This window comes from Corythoichthys intestinalis, chromosome 16, assembly GCF_030265065.1.
Source record: "Corythoichthys intestinalis isolate RoL2023-P3 chromosome 16, ASM3026506v1, whole genome shotgun sequence".
In the NCBI taxonomy this organism is placed as follows: Eukaryota; Metazoa; Chordata; class Actinopteri; order Syngnathiformes; family Syngnathidae; genus Corythoichthys; species Corythoichthys intestinalis.
Genome location: NC_080410.1, coordinates 44066628 through 44086994, shown reverse-complemented (window position 1 = coordinate 44086994; position 20367 = coordinate 44066628). Strand labels below are relative to the sequence as shown.

General features: G+C 41.3%; 2 protein-coding genes across 3 annotated transcripts in view; both read left to right on the top strand.

Moving 5' to 3' along the window:
- crebbpb (CREB binding protein b) overlaps window positions 1-4077 on the top strand; it is an 83847-nt gene extending 79770 nt beyond the window's left edge. For both annotated transcript variants that reach the window (XM_057861363.1, XM_057861362.1), the window contains exon 31: window positions 1656-4077. In XM_057861363.1, coding sequence (XP_057717346.1) covers window positions 1656-3866 — 2211 coding nt within the window. In that variant the 3' untranslated portion in view covers window positions 3867-4077. The remainder of the gene's footprint in view (window positions 1-1655) is intronic.
- A 3665-nt stretch (window positions 4078-7742) lies between these two features.
- The window catches only part of trap1 (TNF receptor-associated protein 1), a 35353-nt gene continuing 22728 nt past the window's right edge, over window positions 7743-20367 (top strand). The window contains exons 1-5 of the mRNA XM_057817116.1: window positions 7743-8025; window positions 12252-12422; window positions 12515-12597; window positions 12891-13031; window positions 20244-20315. Of these exons, the coding sequence (XP_057673099.1) occupies window positions 7758-8025; window positions 12252-12422; window positions 12515-12597; window positions 12891-13031; window positions 20244-20315 (735 nt within the window). The 5' untranslated portion in view covers window positions 7743-7757. The remainder of the gene's footprint in view (window positions 8026-12251; window positions 12423-12514; window positions 12598-12890; window positions 13032-20243; window positions 20316-20367) is intronic.

Below are 20367 nucleotides of genomic sequence, written 5' to 3'. Positions count from 1 at the left end.
GAACCTGTTAGGGGTAAGGATTGATAGACTGATTTTAAATCAATACGAGAATTGCCTGACGTAATATCACGATAATTCAGAATCAAAATTTTTTAAACCCCCTATACATGTATCGGTTTGATATCGGACTTTTGGAGTTTGACTATATCTGGTGAAGGAATCTGACCTTCTAGCCAGACCGCCGGAATCGCGCCAGACCTGCGCTGGCGCAGCTCCAACGGCCCGGGCCACCGGAATCCCGACAATCCGGCCAGAAGGTCAAAGTCCGCGCATTAACCTTAGTCTTAACCCTTTGTACTGACTTAATTTTAAAAGGTTTAAAGAAGGCTCACCGAAATCAAGTTAAGAATTTATTTAGGTTGATAGCGATCAAAACAGCAAGGCGAAACAGAAACACTCAGGTGGGGAGGCAAGGTCACCACATCACACGTCAACAAAAGGTTTCCGAGAAAAATGACCACGCTTAGTTAAACATTCAGTCTTTTGAAGGCTTTCGCGGGGCGGGCTGATGGCAGGAAGAAGGGTGTGTTCCGGATTATTGTCTGTTTTTGGATTGGACAGGAGGATTGGGAGTTACTGTTGTCCGGGCAACGAGTGTTGTGGATTTTGCTATCTCAGCTTTAAAGGGGCTCTTGGAGTCTTGTCACTCGTGTTATCAGTTTGATATCGGCATTCTCTGGTGTTCCTTGTGTTGGGACAGAGCGTCCTGCAATTTGTTCTGGACTGTCCGGGAGAACTGATTGCGAGAGTTGGTGCGTCAATCTTGCTCAGTCAGTTGTATAACGCACGCGCTGGGCTTCTGTGATAAGAAGGCGTTGTTTATCTCTTATGCCCTATATTCTGCTTGTTTTCCTTAAACTATGGTATAGGTGCTATTTATTTTTATATTGGGTGTGTTAGACTAATACAAACAGTCAAACAGTAAATACTAGAAACTATGCTATTCCCTGATTGATTATATTAAATGTGTTAGAATAATGCAAACAGTTAGACGGTGCCTACGAAAGAGGGTACTATCTCCTACACTTGGGTATCTATTAAAAAACATGTCAATCCGGTCAAAAATGTGTCAATCCTTTTGGACTGAGAATGGTGATCAATGGCAGCGACTGGGTTCATTTATTAAATATTAAATTCTTTTAAACAGTAAGAAGGTTGTTGATGTGTTTCCTCAGTCTGATTATTGTAAAATCCCTGCACACATACCCGAATACCGTTAAAATTCCGGTATTTAAACCCGTAGCCCTTGTGTGTGAAAGCAATTTCCCGGGTTGACTTCCTGGGACGAAGCATGTCTGAAAGCACGTGTTTAATGCCCGGGTCACAGCACGAAGGCTAATGACGTAAATATCCTGGCGGGCCGATCGTCATTTCCTCTTTCTTCGCAGTAAGATGAAAAGCGGAAAACAAACATCACAATTATCAACATGGCAAACTGGAAATGGCAAAATTAAACTGAAAACGACGAAATTGAATTGCTACTGGATTATAGAGCCGACGAAGAAACATTAATTGCTCTTGTTTTTAAAAGAATAAATCACTGTAACACACAACACAAGAAAGTTTTCTTAAAAACTTGAACAGCTTCGTTTGCTGTTTTCTCTTCTTTATTTTGAATGCGCATTTTTAAACAGTCTTCTTTTGTCCCGTCGCAGGACTACGACCTATGCATCAACTGCTACAACGTAAAGGGCCACGAGCACCAGATGCTGAAGTGGGGCTTGGACTTGGACGATGACGGCAACAACCAGAGCGGCGAGTCCTCCAAGAGTCCCCAGGAGAGCCGACGTCTCAGCATCCAGCGCTGCATTCAGTCCCTGGTCCACGCCTGCCAGTGCCGCAACGCCAACTGCTCCCTGCCGTCGTGTCAGAAGATGAAGCGTGTGGTTCAGCACACCAAAAGCTGCAAGCGCAAGACCAACGGCGGCTGCCCCGTGTGCAAGCAGCTCATCGCGCTATGCTGCTACCACGCCAAACACTGTCAGGAGAACAAATGTCCCGTGCCCTTCTGCCTCAACATCAAGCACAAGCTCCGTCAGCAGCAGATCCAGCACCGCCATCAGCAGGCCCAGCTGATGCGCCGCCGGATGGCCACCATGGCCGTCCGGGGCGCGCCCATGCCGTCCCCGCCTACCTCGTCCGCTCCCGACACTCCCAACTCGGTGCAGCAACCTCACACGCCGCAGACCCCGCAGCCCAGTCAGCCCCAACAGCAGCAACAACCGCCGCCCTCCAACCCCGCCAACGCGCTTCAAGGCTTTCCGAGTAACGGCCGCGGCAGCAGCCAGCCTCCGACGCCCGTCCCGCAGGGTAAACCGGGGTCGTCTCCTCTGCACCAGCAGCAGTCTCCTCTCCCCGGCTTGCAGCACCAACCATCCCCACAGATGCCGACGCAGCTGCAGCAGCAACAGCAAATGACGGCCTTGAAGGTGGCCAAACAGATCGAGATGGCCGAGATGGCCGCCAAGGTAAAGCAACAGCAACAGCAGCAAAGTTACGCAATGAACGGGATGCCCATGAACCACCCGCGCATGATGGGGCCCATGCAGGGCCAGATGCAGATGATGCGGGGGCCCCAAGTCATGCAGGCTATGCAGCAAAGCCAATGGGGTCCCGGAATGCAGAATCCCATGCAGAAACCTCAGGGCCAAGTGCCCCAGGTGCCTCCTCAACAGGGCGTTATGGCCCCCCAGCAACCTCAGGGGGCCGCCATGGTGCAGCAAGGTCAGCTCATGCAGAGGGCTATGATGCCCCAGCAGCAGGGGCTCCAAATGCCTCCCCAAGGGCCCTCGCAGCAGGGCATGCCGACGCCGCAGCAGAACATGCCGCGAGGGATCCCCGGGAACATCGCGCCCAACGCCTTGCAGGAGCTCCTGCGCACCCTCAAATCTCCCAGCTCGCCTCAGCAGCAACAGCAGGTCCTCAACATCCTGAAGTCCAACCCGCAGCTGATGGCCGCCTTCATCAAGCAGAGGACGGCGAAGTATCAAGCCAATCAGCCGCCGCAGCAACAGCAGAATCCTCAAGCTATGCCGGGGTCTGCAGCGGCCATGCAGGCCATGATGCAGGCGCAGAGGCCCGGGATTCCTCCTCAGCAGCAGCCTCCGCAGCAGGTGGGCATGTCCCCCATGGGACCCCAAGGCCAGATGATGAACATGGCTCAAAACGGCAACCCTCAGCTTTACCGCAGACAACAAGTGTTCCGAATGCAGCAGCAACAGCAGGGAGGTATGCCTCAACCGCACGCTCACTTCACCCAGCAGCAGCTGCAGCAACAGTCGGCAAGCTACTCCCAAGTCCGGATGCAGCAGCAGCAGCAGATGGCTATGCAAGGAGGCGTGGCGTCCATGGGCCAGCTGCCTCCCTCAGCCCAAATGGGCATGGATGGGGGCCAGAACCTCCTACAGCAGCGAATGCTACAGCAGCAACAACAACAGCAGCAGATGCTGAAACACCAAATGGGCTCTACGCCGCCTGCCATGAGCCCCCAGTCTCACTTGCTCCAAGGGCAGGCCCAGGCGGCGGCTCACCAAAGCATGGGCAACTCTTTAGGCAAACAGGTGCGATCGCCGGCCCCGGTCCAGTCGCCCAGGCCGCCCTCGCAGCAGCCCCCTCATTCCAGTCCCTCCCCGCGGATACAGCCCCAGCCCTCGCCCCAGCACGGCGCCCTTCTCTCCAGCTCTCCTCACCCCATCATCGGGGGACCCATTTCGGGCCCCCTGGAGCAGGTCCGCATGGGTACGCCGGAGCAGAGCGCCATGCTCCCGCAGCTGAACACGCCTAACCGAGGGGGCTTGAGTACTGACATGGGGATGGTGGGGGACACCACGGGAGACACGCTGGAGAAATTTGTGGAAGGATTGTAGCAGGAAGGTGTCAAACTCCAGTCACGAGGCCTGAAAACTTTCACCGTTTTATTCAAAACACAGTTTGACGACACCATCACTGCTGCAAAACAAAAGTATATATTTTTGGTTCAGACCAGCCTTGCAAACATTTTTGCGGCGGTCTTTTGTGTTGTTGATTTTTTTTTTCTCCATTTGATTATGCTCTGGTATTGATTTTTTTTTTTTTTTTTTTTAACAAAACCTCTCAAAGAAATATCTTTTTATTTGTCTTTTTTTTAATTTTGTATCTTTGCAAATAAATATTGTATTTGTGTTGAGCAAGACTGTAAAAAAACTGGGAATTTTTGGGGGTGCTAGGTTTCACTTCTCGCTCAGTTTCTCTTGTTCCAGGCTAATTTATTCTAATATGCCATTGTCAAAAAGGACTGCCTTTGGGAAAGCCTTAATTTTCCTTCCTGCTTGCAGACTCTATGGAATTATTACAGTGTTTGTATAGATTTATGTACTAAGAGTTGCACACAGACAAATACAGTAGGCAGGTGTTCAAAACCAGAATGTTCTTTTTTTTGGTTGTTGTTTCTACTGGACATGGCTCAGTATTTGTCTTGCATAAGTAAAAAACAAATCACTTTGTCTCTTTCGGTCTCAATGAATTCTCCTTCAAGTCCTGTTCTTCTTTTTGCCTGTGGTGAGAATTTAACATGTTAAAACTGCTGATTCTTGTTCAGAGTTCTGCGCGTCGTTTTCTATCCTACTTTAAACTTGAATCCATGACGAACTGTCCTCTAATGTAAATTTTGCAGCGTGACAACACTGTAAATATGCAGAAGTTAAGATGAAATCACTGTACAAACTGGTTCAAAATGGCTCATTTCCTACTTATATACCATATTGTTAAATAAACCTGTGTGCCACAGACTCGGTTGTTGCTGTTTTGTCTGGACACCGCCACCACTATTTATAATACAGCAGATCCATACTAGCGTGTCATTGGCTTTCCAGCAAAAATGCACAATTTGCTGGTCATTTATGAATTTGCTTCAAAAAATATGATTACATGTACACACATATACAAAAAGCATATGTTCTGATGCTAAATGATCATATAGGGTTGCCAACTGTCCAAGGGAAGCGCTTTGTCCATGAAAATTGTGTCAGATTTGTAAAACGAACAAATACTGGTATGGTATTATATGCTCCTAATTTCTGACCAATGAGCTGACAGAAGAATGACAATCCCGCTCATCTAATTGGTCGAGGTTACTGTAGTTGTTATGATGATACCGGCATAAGCGGATTTTAAGGGGGGGCCGCCCCCCTCTGGTGGCCGAAAAGTGTCATTGCATGTAATTATATGAGAGGTTAAAGCAATAAAACTGCAACAAAAATGAATGAAATGAACAAAAAAACATTTTTATAAAGGGTCGAAATTATTTTTCGAGCAGCTAAGACGGTCATTTGCTTTGCATATAATTTAAAAAAACAAATGAGAAAAAATATTTTAAAAAATGTTTTTGATTGAAAATATTTTTTTATGATTGATGAAACTTTTGGGGGGATTGAATGATTTAGACACAAATGTCCTAATCATAATATGGCCCAAACACAAAAAGGATTGCTTGAATCAAAGAAAACTTTTTCAATGAAAAATTAAGTGTTCAAACGCAAATTCTTCAATCTCAAATATTTTTTCGCATTCAAAAACTATTTTCTATGATTGAAATTTTTCTTTTTGTGATGGAATTTATTTTTCTTTTTAAAAAAATCTTGATCTTTTTGAAGCAACTTATTTTTTTATTGGATAATAAAGACAAAAATGTCCTGGCCAAAATGTGGCCCAAACACAAATCAACATTACGTCAATCAAACAGTTGCTTCAATCAAGAAAAAAAAAATAATAAATGAATAAATAAAATAACCAAAGTTGAGTTTTTTGTTTCAAATTTATTTTTGCATTCAAACACATTTTTTTATTGAAGCAAATTTTTTGGGGTTGAAAATATATATTTTGTTCGAAGCAACTTTTTTTTTTATTGAAGCGACTGTTTTTTGATTGAATAATAAAGACACAAATCTACCTCCATATGGCTCCACCCAGAGGATACAATTTTGGACTGGGGTAACTACATTGGCACGATATCGGCAGGTGTACCAAATTCAATGGATGACGATTTTGGCAAAAAATATTGCCTAAGCAGCCTTATTTAGAATTCCCCTCAAGAATAATGCGAAACAAAAAACGTTATTTTTTTGCTGACACTGCGTTTCGGGGTCATCAACATGTTGTGCCCCCCTGCCCCAAAAGTCAAACTCCCTATGGATACCGGAACTCTGGAAGACAATATAGGGTGTGGGACATAAGAAGTTTGAGTGATGCTTGAGTAAAAAGCATGTTTGAAATGATCATTTGTTTTCTTGTTCTTCTCTGCGTACTTTATTTTCACGATTTGAATTATTTATTTATTTGTGTTCAATGTTTGTGTCAATTTTGTTTGCATTTTCATATTATATTTGAAACATACCTGTCAAGTTGTACGATTTCGGCGTAATTCGTACAAGTGAGCTCTGATTTTTATATGAGTACGCCGTACATTCAAAATCTGTACGTTTTTCATGCATTACGTTTTTTTTCCTCCGTTCGGATTTTGTCACCGTTTCAGCAACGAGACCATGTGCGTCACTACGTTAGTTAAATGACGCGAAGTCAGAGACACGTAGAGAGGGGAGTGGGAAGGAGGGAAGAGTGTTGTGACGGCGTGACGCTGTTGCAAACGCGATGCTAGGCTAGATGGCTTCAATATTTCCCGACTGTAGCTGACAGCCTACAATCTATGCCCACTTCATGCTACACTAGATATCACATGCTTATAGAACTACATGCGAAATGACAGACTTGGCGGCGTTGGTAAACAGCCGCCATTTTAAAGCAGTAGACTTCTCAGAAAGGCTCTGTTGTAGTGAACCTTACTCGCAAATCTAAGTACTTTTTATCTAAAATACTCCTAAATCGGCAAAATCTTGACTTGAATCTGTCTTTAAATGATGGAACAGGTTTAAAACTTTCACATGTCGAAAGTAGACTGAAGGAAACTAATGCAAAAACGGGAGCAATTTTAACAACATTAACGGTTTATTCACAACATTAAATGACTTCCAAACATAGCAAAGGTTACTATGTTTTTTTGTTGTTGTGTGTTTTTTTTTTAAAAATGGAGAGAGAAAAAAGACAGGTAATACTAGTTACTTTGCCAAGTAAATAATTACTCTTACATTCAGGTAACTCAATTACTTTTTGGGAGAAGTAATTTGTAACTGTAATTAATTACTTTTCTAAAGTAAGATTAACAACACTGGTCATAAAGATGAAGTTTGCAGAATGAAAAGTGACGAAAACAGAGATTTATTCTGCCATTTTGTTGCCTAACACAATTTGCCTGCAACTATTGCTGATCACTTCTCAGAATTAGCACCATTTTCTGCTTATGCTCCGGGACCTGTGCCCACCTCGTCATCCCTGTGCTGTTATATGTACTTTGCGTTCTGGCACCTTATGATTTACAAATTAAGAACTGGTGCTAACTGACAGGATTTCCATAACCTACACCTGTACTTGTCTCCCTAAACACTGACTGGCCCTAAAACCCAACTTTAACAACGATTGACCGTTCAATACATGTTATACATGCGTCTAAAGGGGGGAAACATCTTCGTAGTATCTTTCCGGTTTACCACTGTTTGACCTTAGAGACAAATCACCATTTTAAATTAGTCTTTCAAGTTTAATTAAAAATATATTACACAAATAAGTTGTTACAGCATGTACAATTCACGACATTTTGATTAAAACACAAATTATTTAATATGTTCGTATTTCAGTACATTGAGTTACACTATTTGTGATCAGGCGATATGGTGGGCACCTTTCGCCGTGAGGACCTTAGAGGGTCCTTCCGCCGCGAATGTCGTTCGGCGCATTGTGCGACATTAACACACACACTTGTGTTCTCTGCTGAGTTGACAGCTGCTGTCCACAATCTTGTTCTTAGTGTCACTATGTCTTACTGTCTCAGTTTGACCCGGTTCGGTATCACGTCCTTGTCCGCCAGAGTCACTCGGAGTGTAGTACCGCCGTCCGTACGAGGGCTGAGCGGTTGTGTCTCACGCTCCTTCACACGGGGTAAGTGTGTGCTAGCCGGGCTAACTGTCACACTGTCGTTTCATAACAATCACATATTTGTAATGTAAACACGTCAACATATTGTCAACAGTTAGCCACTTGACTGTTTTTGTAGAATTTATATTAGGCACTTGGGGAAAAAAAAAGTTGAAGTCATTTTTTTCACTAATTTTTGCTTGAATTCTATAAGGCTCACATGATGAGGGGAAAAGTGAACTAATAATTGGCCCATTGACACAATGATAAACCAAATTACTTTTTGTGATCCAAACGAGGATGAATTTTGTGGACTCTGAATTAGGCCTGTCGTGATAACAAATTTTAGTGTGCGATAATTTATCTCATAAATTATTGCGATATGTGATATTGTTGCACCACCCCCAATTTAAAACAAAACAGTTTACTAGTGATGGAGAAACCGAAGCTTTCTGAAGCAGTAAATCAATAACAAGCAATGTGTCGAAATGGTTCAGTGTTATGAAGCATTTGCCATGAATCGGTGTGGCGAGTCATGACACTGCTTCACCACTGCTTTCTGTATCACTAGCCACGTTACATGCTGACTTTTAGTCATACCGATTCAAATCATTCCGAATGGAAATTTCAGATCAGCTGTTTACATGTCACTTCATCTATTCCGATCAAGCGTTTACATGTGTCTGCCTTTATTCCAAAATAGAGCCTAGTTCGGGCCTAAAAAATCCAGCCCGACCCGACACGGCCCGCTGGTATTGAGGCCCGACCCGGTCCGAGCTCGATCACTTAACTAGATTTGCAGGCCCGAGCCCAAAAAACCCGATTTTTTTTTTTTTTTTTTTTTTGAGTGACGCGGAAAAAACGCAGCAGCAGCAATTTATTTTCATTTCTTCGAGTTGGCAGAAAAAAACGCAAGTTTTCTTAATGTTTAAATAATCTACATATTTTTTTGAGAATTATCAAAGCATTCACACAACGAAATAACGCTGGGAAAGTTTGTTAAACATATTTCTGAGTGTGTGGGATATTGTTCTCACATGGACGCGCCTCTCTGACAAGGAAATGAAAATGAGGGCGGTGCCTCGGCCGTGCGCAAACGGTACAGCGGGAGGACAAGAAGAAAAAGCGGCCGGCGCCACGGCGTTCGTGCACACGCACAAGCAAAAGCGCAATACAGAGAGCCTGCTCTCCATTTTTTTTTTTTTTTTTTTTTTTTTAATAATTTATTAGTCCGGCATGGCGGCCCGACCCGACCTGACCCGAACGTGAATGCTTAAAATGTGGGCCCGACCAGACCCGAATGTCGGGTCGGGTTCGGGTTCGGGCACAAAATCTAACCTCTATTCCAAAAGGACGTTTGACAACTGCCGTCTGACATGCGCAGATTAATCAAAACAAAGCGTCACGTTGCAAAACATGGAGATCGATCGTCAGAGTGCTGCTGTTTTAACTTTAACCCACTTGTTGTGTTTGTGGGGTCGTATCCGCTTCTGCTGTTTTGCTCTTTTGCCTTGTAGTAGCCGATTGTCAGCGTTTTCCACCGGTTTCGAATCTGGTCAATGCCCCGGTCTATTCCGGCTTCGTGTAACCTCTCGTGAACTTTTTTAAATAGTTCACTGTTCCTCGTTTTACGCCCGTCTAAGCGAGCAATTATATTCAATTCTTTTAAAGTTTGAATTAAATACAATCTTTCCGCCGGACTCCAATTAGGTGCGCTGTGCTTGGAAGCCATGTTGCAAGTGACGTTACTTACGTATCCAAGTGACGTCACCACGTCAGTACGGAGCATGCGCAGAGAGAACGCAACCAGACACCATTCCGCTTCCCTGTTTACATGATATAATTTTACTTCTAATCGGTTTGGGAAAAGGAATATTCCACCCCTGTGAATCGGAATGAAATTCCATTCGGTTTGGGCCTGTTCATTCCGAATGAGGTGTTTATATGGAACACATTTATTCGGTTTGAACATCTAAACCGATTGTAATTGGAATATTTGGCTCTATGTAAACGTGGCAAGTGAAGCAAATGTGTTGAAATGGTTCAGTGTTATGAAGCATTTGCCACGAATCAGTGTGGTGAGTCACGACACTGCTTCACCACTGCTTTCTGTATCACTGAAGCAAATGTGTTGAAATGGTTCAGTGCTACGAGGCATTTGACACAATTCAGTTTGATGACATCTGTTGGACAAAAATATATTGAACTTTCATATAACCAAGTGTCATCTGAGCAACTAAATATGTGGGTCGTATGGTGGTTACATACTTTGCCTAGTGTGCAAGCAGTAGTGGGTTCGACCCCTAGCATGAAATTTATTCTTTATTCTTCCTCAGATTAATTAAAAAAAATAATAATAATGATAATGAAGGGAAAAAAAGCTGCTTTGTTACTTTTAAATGAAAAACAGAAATGCTTGTGGAATAGGGAACTCTTAGATGTAGATGTATAGAATGCTAGTGACACTGGGATGGGGATTTGGCTGTTTCACACATTTTTATTTAAAAACAAAATCATCTCAGCAGCATTTGGTTTCAGCCGGTTCCTCTTTTTGCTAATGACCGCTCCAGCTTTTGAGAATATTCTCACATGGCACGAACACATATCCAAACTGGCAGATAGACAAACAAACACAAAAACTGACAAACAGACAGACACAAAAACAAACACAAAAACTGACTAACTGACAGACATAAAAAGTAACTTGTGTGTGTGTGCGTATTATATAAATCAGTGTATAGTGTGTCAATGAATGCCTATACTATGTGCATTTGCAAATTTATCTAATGTGTAATCTGATCTAATTTCACTTTACTCTCCCTCGTTCTCAATATGATGTAATGCGCGCAAAAGCTCTCCTCATAACCCACAACATTTTGAGGGATATATCCCCTTTTTATAAGCATTGTGAGTTTGACTGAACCAAATTGACTGACTCAACCCCTCGCTACCTGAGTGACACGTCCACGGTCACGGCCGACACGCGTGTGACATCACAACGCTTTGCTTCCGTGGCCAGGTGTTTTTCCACTGAATGAAGCGAGACATCAGTACAACGTATCAGAATACTTGTTGCTGTGAGCGCTCGACACTTGTCGGGCGTCTGCTTCGAGCGTAACATCACTACAATTTACATTAACACAGCGAGAATACAGTGTATAATAATAGATCAAGTACACCCATTTAAACGCGATAAATGTTTACTCTTAAAAATACTTTTTAAGAAATCACAACTAAAAACAATAAAGCATGCCTCTTTTAAGTAAAAGACAACAATATTAATACCGCACAGAAACACAGCAGATATAAAATGTCTTTTTCAAGAAAAAAATAAAATTGCATTTAATAACTTAAGCATTTAGGCAAATGAAAACTTCCCCTCATAGCTTCTGCTATGGCGTTCCATGTGTAATATTCTGATTGGATGTTTTCCTAGGCACCCTGAAGCGAACGCAACGGTGATGTTGTTTTGTTCATGTGATGCAGCAGTGAGAGAGACACAGCCTGCCGAGAGCCACAGGTTGAGGAAGTGTTGTTAGCGCCGTGTGTTAATAAAAAACAAAGTTGTCAGCACGTCGTGTGTTTGATATAATTGATTCTAAGCCAAAAATGACATTTTGAATAATAAATATAATTACTTGCCTTGTTTTCATGGCTGGGTTGAAACCAAAACGGTTGCACGACGTCTGTAAACGTGGGTTTCCAGGGTAAAACGGGCAAATTAAAAATAGTTCGGGGGCTTAATGCGCTATGAATCTGCTATGGCAGCATATGGACATATTGTTCTATCAAACACAACAGTTCTTTTGGCTTAAAATACAGCAGTTTCTTTTAAAGAGGAGTGCAAGAGCAGAAACAGCTTTTCTGTCTTGTCTGTGTTTTCCACCATATCTAATTTTACATCATCCATTATCACTTTGAAAAGTCCCGATTATTCAGATCTTTAATAAGTGACCTTAACTTACTTCATTGTTCTTGAAATTAGCATTGGTGTATCTGCCATGTAGTCAGCTTCAACCCTGACCTTGATTTTGGAGTAAACAATAGTTTCTGGGACAATAGTTTCAAGACTTGCCACAAGAGGGCATGCGGTGCTGGAATCACAAAAAGGGGACAAATCCGGGGATGCCATTTTGTAGCTAAGGAGTGGATTTTCGCAAGTGCCTAGTTATAATGATTGAATACAGTAGGGTTACAGTGAATTGTCCATTAAGAACTAGAAGCCTTTAGGTTGCCTTTCCATTTTGTAGATCAGCAGGTTGAAAAACAGCAAAAGTGGAGCAGTCGGCCCAAACTGTGGGGTCCTCAGCAGACGTTCCTTGGGCTCCAGCGACAGTCTTTCTACAGCACGCAGGAGGCGGAGAAGGAGACCGAGGAAGAGCCTTTGCATACTATCATCAGCGATTCTGAGAGCGTGCAAGGTGCTGGAATTGGCATGTCTGTTGTTATTTAGGGTTTATAAAAAAGAAAAAGAAAAAGGTGAAAAAAAAGTCTCCTTTTCTGATTCTTTCAGGAAGCTTCTCCAAACATGAATTTCAGGCAGAGACCAAGAAACTTCTGGACATTGTTGCCAGGTCCCTTTACTCAGAGAAGGAGGTAAATTGCGTTTATACTCATGTTTAACGATCAGATTCAACAAACAAAAAAGAAAAAAAAGAAAATGCATCATATTTTTTGTGTTCCTTTAGTTCTACCACCTCTTTATATGATTCCAACCTTTACAATGCAACAAAATGTATTAATTTTATTTTTGGCTTGGCTGTCTCGGGGAGTTGTGTGTGTGTTTTATTTATTTATTTATTTATTTATTTATTTTTATTAACCATAAATGCTACGAGCAAAGAACTTGCTCCACCGAAATGTGCAAAATATTCCTATTTCTCTCTTAGGTTTTCATCAGGGAGCTCATCTCCAACGGCAGCGATGCACTGGAGAAACTGCGACACAAACTGATAACCGCAGGCGGCCAGACGGCTCCCATGGAGATCCACCTGCAGACGGACGCTGCCAAGGGCACCTTCACCATACAGGTGGGAGCACAATTGGCCATTTGAAAATTCTTTATCTTTAAAAGTGAGAGTCTACCCTTCCAGGGACCGTGGTTATTTGCTATGGTGAATTGTTGTTTAAAAGTTAACACTTAACACCTTCCACCCTTTATAGAGCAAGTGACTATTTTTGGTCATTAAATAAACTTAAATATTAGCAAGTATCATGGTAATATTATTTATTGTTAGTAATTACCATGTAAAAACGTCATACTGGACTTTTTTTGGTTTGGCAGCAAAAGGCTGCCGTAATATATGTATATTGTGAATATACATTCACCGGCCACTTTATTAGGTACACCATACTAGTAACGGGTTGGACACCCTTTTGCCTTCAGAACTGCCTCAATTCTTCGTGGTATAGATAGATCCTCAGAGTTTGGTCCATATTGACATGATGGCATCACACAGTTGGTGCAGATTTGTCGGCTGCACATCCATGATGCGAATCTCCCGTTCCACCACATCCCAAAGATGCTCTATTGGATTGAGATCTGGTGACTGTGGAGGCCATTTGAGTACAGTGAACTCATTGTCATGTTCAAAAAACCAGTCTGAGATGATTCCAGCTTTATGACATGGCGCATTATCCTGCTGAAAGTAGCCATCAGAAGTTGGGTACATTGTGGTCATAAAGGGATGGACATGGTCAGCAACAATACTCAGGTAGGCTGTGGCGTTCCAAGGGGGCCAAACAGTGCCAAGAAAATATTCCCCACCCCATTACACCACCACCACCACCAGCCTGAACCGTTGATACAAGGCAGGATGGAGCCATGGTTTCATGTTTTTGACGCCAAATTCTGACCCTACCATCCGAATGTCGCAGCAGAAATCGAGACTCATCAGACCAGGCAACATTTTTCCAATCGTCTTTTGTCCAATTTCGATGAGCTTGTGCAAATTGTAGCCTCAGTTTCCTGTTCTTAGCTGAAAGGAGTGGCACCTGCGTGGTCTTCTGCTGCTGTAGCCCATCTGCCTCAAAGTTCGACGTACTGTGCGTTCAGAGATGCTCTTCTGCCTACCTTGGTTGTAACGGGTGGTTATTTGAGTCACTGTTGCCTTTCTATCAGCTCGAACCAGTCTGGCCATTCTCCTCCGACCTCTGGCATCAACAAGGCATTTCCGCCCACAGAACTGCCGCTCACTGGATATTTTTTCTTTTTCGGACCATTCTCTGTAAACCCTAGAGATGGTTGTGCGTGAAAATCCCAGTAGATCAGCAGTTTCTGAAATACTCAGACCAGCCCTTCTGGCACCAACAACCATGCCACGTTCAAAGTCACTCAAATCACCTTTCTTCCCCATACTGATGCTCGGTTTGAACTGCAGGAGATTGTCTTAAACCATGTCTACATACCTAAAGTCACTGAGTTGGCGCCATGTGATTGGCTGATTAGAAATTAAGTGTTAACGAGCAGTTGGACAGGTGTACCTAATAAAGTGGCCGGTGAGTGTATATATATATATATATATATATATATAAGGGCTGTCAAACGATTAAAATATTTAATCGAGTTAATTACAGCTTAAAAATTAATTAATCGTAATTAATCGCAATTAATCGCAATTCAAACCATCTATAAAATATGCCATATTTTTCTATAAATTATATATATATTCTGTAAAATAAATTGTTGGAATGGAAAGATAAGATATATACATTCAACATACGGTACAAAAGGACTGTAGTGGGCATTTCACTCTACTGTCATTTAAATCTGTCTATGCTGTCCTCACTCCGAAGCGTCTACTTTTTCCAAAGCTAGACAGCTCGTGAACGACGCCTTAATAATCAGACTTCTTCCTTTTTTATCTGATTTATTAATAAAATGGTCTCAAACCATTGTCCTCTTTAGACCGTCGTAAAACCACAAAAAAGAAAGTACACAAGCATTGCATTAACAACAACGTTAGCTTAGCACGCTATACAGGTTCACTAAACCTAAACAAAAAGCGTCTCATACAAAAAATATAACATTTCGCTAACTAACATAATATGTACATTCTTTGCAACATCCATACTTACGGACAAATCTTGTCCAAGGATCATATAAGCACAACATTATCAGCCCGAGACGTCGTGCAGCCATAATGAACTGGCAAGAAAACAATAAACCATGTCGCAAAGCGACCACAAGAGTTCGCTGTTGGACAGCACAAAAAGCCTTGCTGTAAAACTTACCAAAAGGCAGAATACTTTCTGAGCGGGACATGTGCGTTAACAGCGTCAAATATTTTAACTAGGGCTGTCAAACGATTAAAATTTTTAATCGAGTTAATTACAGCTTAAAAATTAATTAATCGTAATTAATCGCAATTCAAACCATCTCTAAAATATGCCATATTTTTATGTAAATTGTTGTTGGAAAGATAAGACACACGACGGATATATACATACAACATACAACATCAGTACTGTATTTGTTTATTGTAACAATAAATCCACAAATGGCATTATTAACATTCTTTCTGTTAAAGTGATCCACCGATAGAAAGACTTGTAGTTCTTAAACGATAAATGTTATAGTTACAAGTTAGGGTAATTTTATATTAAAACCCCTCTTCATGTTTTCGTTTTAATAAAATTTGTAAAATTTTCAATCAAAAGTAGAGTTAATATAATAATTAGAAGAATAAAAATAACAATAATAAAAATAGAGTGAAAAGTTTTACGTGTATTTTGCATAGCTAAACTGATATGGAATGCCAGTTTATTTTGCATTGTTGTTTAACTGTGTGTCAGAATAGGGCCTCATTACTATAGACTGAAGTGCTTTTCTTTTTGAGAACATTTTTTTTTTTTGAGAGATAGGAATATTATTTTTGTTGTGCTTTCACTAAACGATACTTATGTTTGTTGTGAAGGAGAAGCTTATGCCAATAAACGGCGCGGTCCAAAGAACGCCTGTATCCACTCGCCTTTACTGTATAACATATACTGTATCTGTACATATCTTACCCAAAATAAAACAAGAGACACATAATTGCCACTAAAAGAAAGAAAACTTACCGAAATATGTGTGGCGCACAAATAGCAATTTGCATTGCATTGTGAATACAGCATAAACGTCTCACAACTACTACCGTATTTTTCGGACTACAAGTCGCTCCTGAGTATAAGTCGATCCAGCCATAAAATGCCCAACGAAGAGAAAAAAAACATATACAAGTCGCACCGGAGTATAAGTCGAATTTTTGGGGGGAATTTACTTGATAAAATCAAACACATAGAACAGACATGTCATCTTGAAAGTCAATTTAATATAAAAATACAATAGAGAACAACATGCTAAATAAATATACAGTGTACAGTGTATGAACAACGAAATGTGAATATACTGTCCTACATTACGGCTCGGCCCTGGCTATACAGCGAACTCCCAAAAGACAATGCTGGACGTCCGTATAATTTGCTGAATCAATTTGGTCCTCGATAGAAAACAGGTTTGCATCAACGTAAACAAATGATACATAGGTACTATTAGTAATAAGTAACAAGTTAGCATGCGTTCGCTATCATTAGCACATCGTTCAAACAACCACACAACTGGCTCTAAGTATCCGATCGCGGGTGGAAAACACACAACAACAACAGAAAAGATGATACACGCAGGCGTTGCCTCTGTAGAGATGATTTAAAAGCATAAACAATGAAAGTAGGTTCGCAGCCGTCTATGCTCTTTTGCTAACTCGCCCACACTCACTCACTTACTCACTCAGAGCTACGTAGCTGTCCGTCTTCTTCTGGCGTGTGAGCACTCTTCATCACATAAACAAGTGCGAGTGCGCCCTCATGTGGGCGTGAAAGCGCCACAAACTAAATGCATCCATTTCAAGATAAAAAAGTCAATAATACAATTGAACATACACTGCCAAAGGCAGAACGCGAACGTGGCCATAGCTATAAAGAGTTATTCAGATAACTATAGCATAAGAACATGCTAACAACTTTACAAAACCATCAGTGTCACTGCAAAACACCAAAATAACATGTGAAATTATATCATAATGTGTTAATAATTCCACACATAAGTCGCTCCTGAGTATAAGTCGCACCCCCAGCCAAAATATGAAAAAAACCGCGACTTATAGTCTGAAAACTACGGTAATTCTCCCACGTTTAGAAGACATAACATGAATATGGAACGGCGCTGCCCCCAAGCGGCCGGTGGCATTTTCTTCAGTCTTAATGTCCATAAACGGCCTCATTGTAATGTTTGAGGCAATATGCCAGCGGGTCATTCATTGCAAGCGTTAATTGCGTCAAATATTTTAACGTGATTAATTTTAAAAATTAATTAACGCCCGTTAACGCGATAATTTTGACAGCCCTAATATTAACGTGATTAATTAAAAAAATTAATTACCGCGCGTTAACGCGATAATTTTGACAGCCCTAATATATATATATGTATTATTATTATATTTTATCTTGTATTAGGCTCGAGCGTATGACGTGGCACTCGCGAGGTTTCTGCCCTTATCGCCATGTTGGAAGCAGGAAGTTCGGTGTTAGAACTCCGGGAAACATAAACAGTGAGGCATTTCGACTCAGGTCGCTCTTTAAAAATGATTGGAAATTATTGTTCGGAAAAGAATTGCAACAACCGATCGAATAGAAAGGAGAATGTACAGCTCGACGGAACCCCATTGAGTTTCTTCCGGATCCCTACATGGAGAAAAGGCGAGGGAAAGCTCATATCTGAACTTACCAAACGTCGAAGAATGGCATGGGTGGTCTCGATCAGAAGGAAGGGCATAACGTTTGATTCTCCAGTTACACACAGAGTTTGCTCTATGCACTTCCACTCCGGTAAGTTAATTTCGTTTGTCTACGCAAATTTCAGTAACTTTATGCTCTAAGTCGGCCTGTTGTTAGCTATAGCTACAGCTAAACAACTAGCATGCATACATGTGCATTGTCTTCATAAGACGTAATTCCTGTCGTTTCTAAGTGAAAAAGCTGTAACATGTTGCCGTGAGATAGTGGCAAAGAATTTGTACACAGGCTACATTGTCTGCAACAAATCTGTTTTCTAAAACACAGCATTGATTTGTCACTTAACTGTCACAGCTCAGCAAAGCACAAATTCAGATGTTCATGAAAATGAAAATGTAAACACGCATTGCCTACCTTTGCAAGAACGATGGTGTTGCCGTTTGCTGCGGTCATAATGTGCAGGTCCTGCACCCATCAGCAGCAAAACTGTTCGTAGCTTTGTAGCGATTTGTAGTTTCGGAATTGCTGATGAGTGTAGTAACTTACACCAAACACTAAATACAGCATGATGTCCGTATCGCGTAGTGGTGGAAGCTTGTCGACATCTTTATTCCATTTGTGTTTGGCTTGCTCGTAAGGGTCAACATTGTTGACATCCTTAAGTTTGCTCACATATCTGCCCTTCGCCGTGGTAACAAGTTTGTCTCTGTATCGAACAGGCAAATTTTCCTTACTTTTTTCCCTCTTTGGCACTCGTAGTTGAATTGTATTTGCCGTTAAGTTTAAATGTCCCGTGATGCAGACGTGCTTCCAGTATGGCTGCGTTGTCGCAAATCTCGCATGATCTTGTCTTGCTGTGACGTAAACGCTCGAGCCTAATATGGCGGAAAACACTCCGGTGACTTGAAATTCCGCTCTGAGACCCCAAATTTGGCCAAATTTCAAAATTGTCCGATATGCATGTGTGATACATCATTGGAAAGCTTAAAATCTAAATTTTCTGGGGGAAGAACATTTTTGAACAGGAGGGCATTTAAAAAAAAATGTTTTTTAAACAGCAAAACCCTATCTGGAGGTGAGAGCACACAAGAGCAGAATTACAGACGCCATGACTTTAACGAGATATTATCGCGTACTTACCTTGTTCCGATCCAAAAACTCCATGTAGCATGTATCGCCGAGTGTCAAGACACAGCTGTGAATGGCCACAGCTGGATTTTTTGGGGGATTTTATGGGTGAAACATGGTAATATACCAAGGGTCACGATGCAGAAATCGCAGACATCAAAGAGTGGTCGAGATGTTCTTTTTCATATATTTACCCTTTTAAACGTTTTTTCTTCCAGTTTTTCTTTGTTTGGATTCCTTATTTATCATCTAACATAGCGGAGAAAATGCGACAGAAACAAAAAAAATAAAATTAAGCGATAGTTATGAGGTAGATGTCTGTGGCTTTTTTTACAGACACAATTTTTTTTCATTGTGACGTAATTTGTTTAAAAATTTAAAATATGCGAACAAATAATTTTTTAACGTTTTTTTTTTTTTTTTTAAATTAAATATTAGACATCAATTAATGATTCTAAGCTAAAAATGACAGACATTTTGAATGATAAATATAATTACCGTTGTTTTATGGCTGGGTTGAAACAAAAGCGGTTGCGCGATGTCTGTAAACGGGGGTTTCCAGGGTAAAACGGACAAATTTAAAATAGCTCAGGGGTTTAATGCGCCAAGAATCTGCTATGGCAGCATATAGACATATTGTTCTATCAAAAACAACAGTTGTTTTGGCTTAAAATACAGCAGTTTATTTTAAAGAGGAGTGCAAGAGCAGAAACTGCTTTTTCAGTCTTGTCTGTTTTCCGCCATATATATGAATTATTATATTTTCACATTTTATCTTGTATATGTAAATAACTGTAGTTGCACATCCAATTTCATTGTCAAAGCAATGACAAAGACTTTTAGTATTAATCATTAGTATAACGTATTTTTATATACAGTACAAATATTTTTTTTAACCATACATCCAATTACATAAATTAATACAATGAAAAATAAAAAGCCACATATTTAAAATGAATACAAATATGAATAAACTGGTTATGTAAAACTCCAAAGTAGACTTTTTTAGTCATTGTATTGAACTGGTTGACGGCATTAGGCGTCCGATTCATTTAAACAGGGAGGGCTGACCCTGAATGCTCATGTTTCAGTGCCACTGAAAGAACATTCATTCGCCCCTCCCAGTCAAAATGGATTAGACGTCTGGCGCCGTCAATGAGTGCCCGTAAGGATTTAAAAAAACCTCAGTTTTTGAATGAAAAGGTTCAATCCTTTGCTTGTTATACCCTCTCATGGCATTTGTCCGTTTCTGTCATATTATGTGAAACAGTGCCATCTAACGGTTGAACATCAACAGAACATGAAACATGAAAGTTTTGTTTTTTTTGGTACATTTTGCACAGGATACAGGAGTAGGGATGAACCAAGAGGAGCTTGTTGCAAACTTGGGAACCATCGCACGCTCGGGTTCAAAGGTAGCTCTTGAAGATCATGTTTCAGTGCCATTGACGACGATTGGACGTCTAC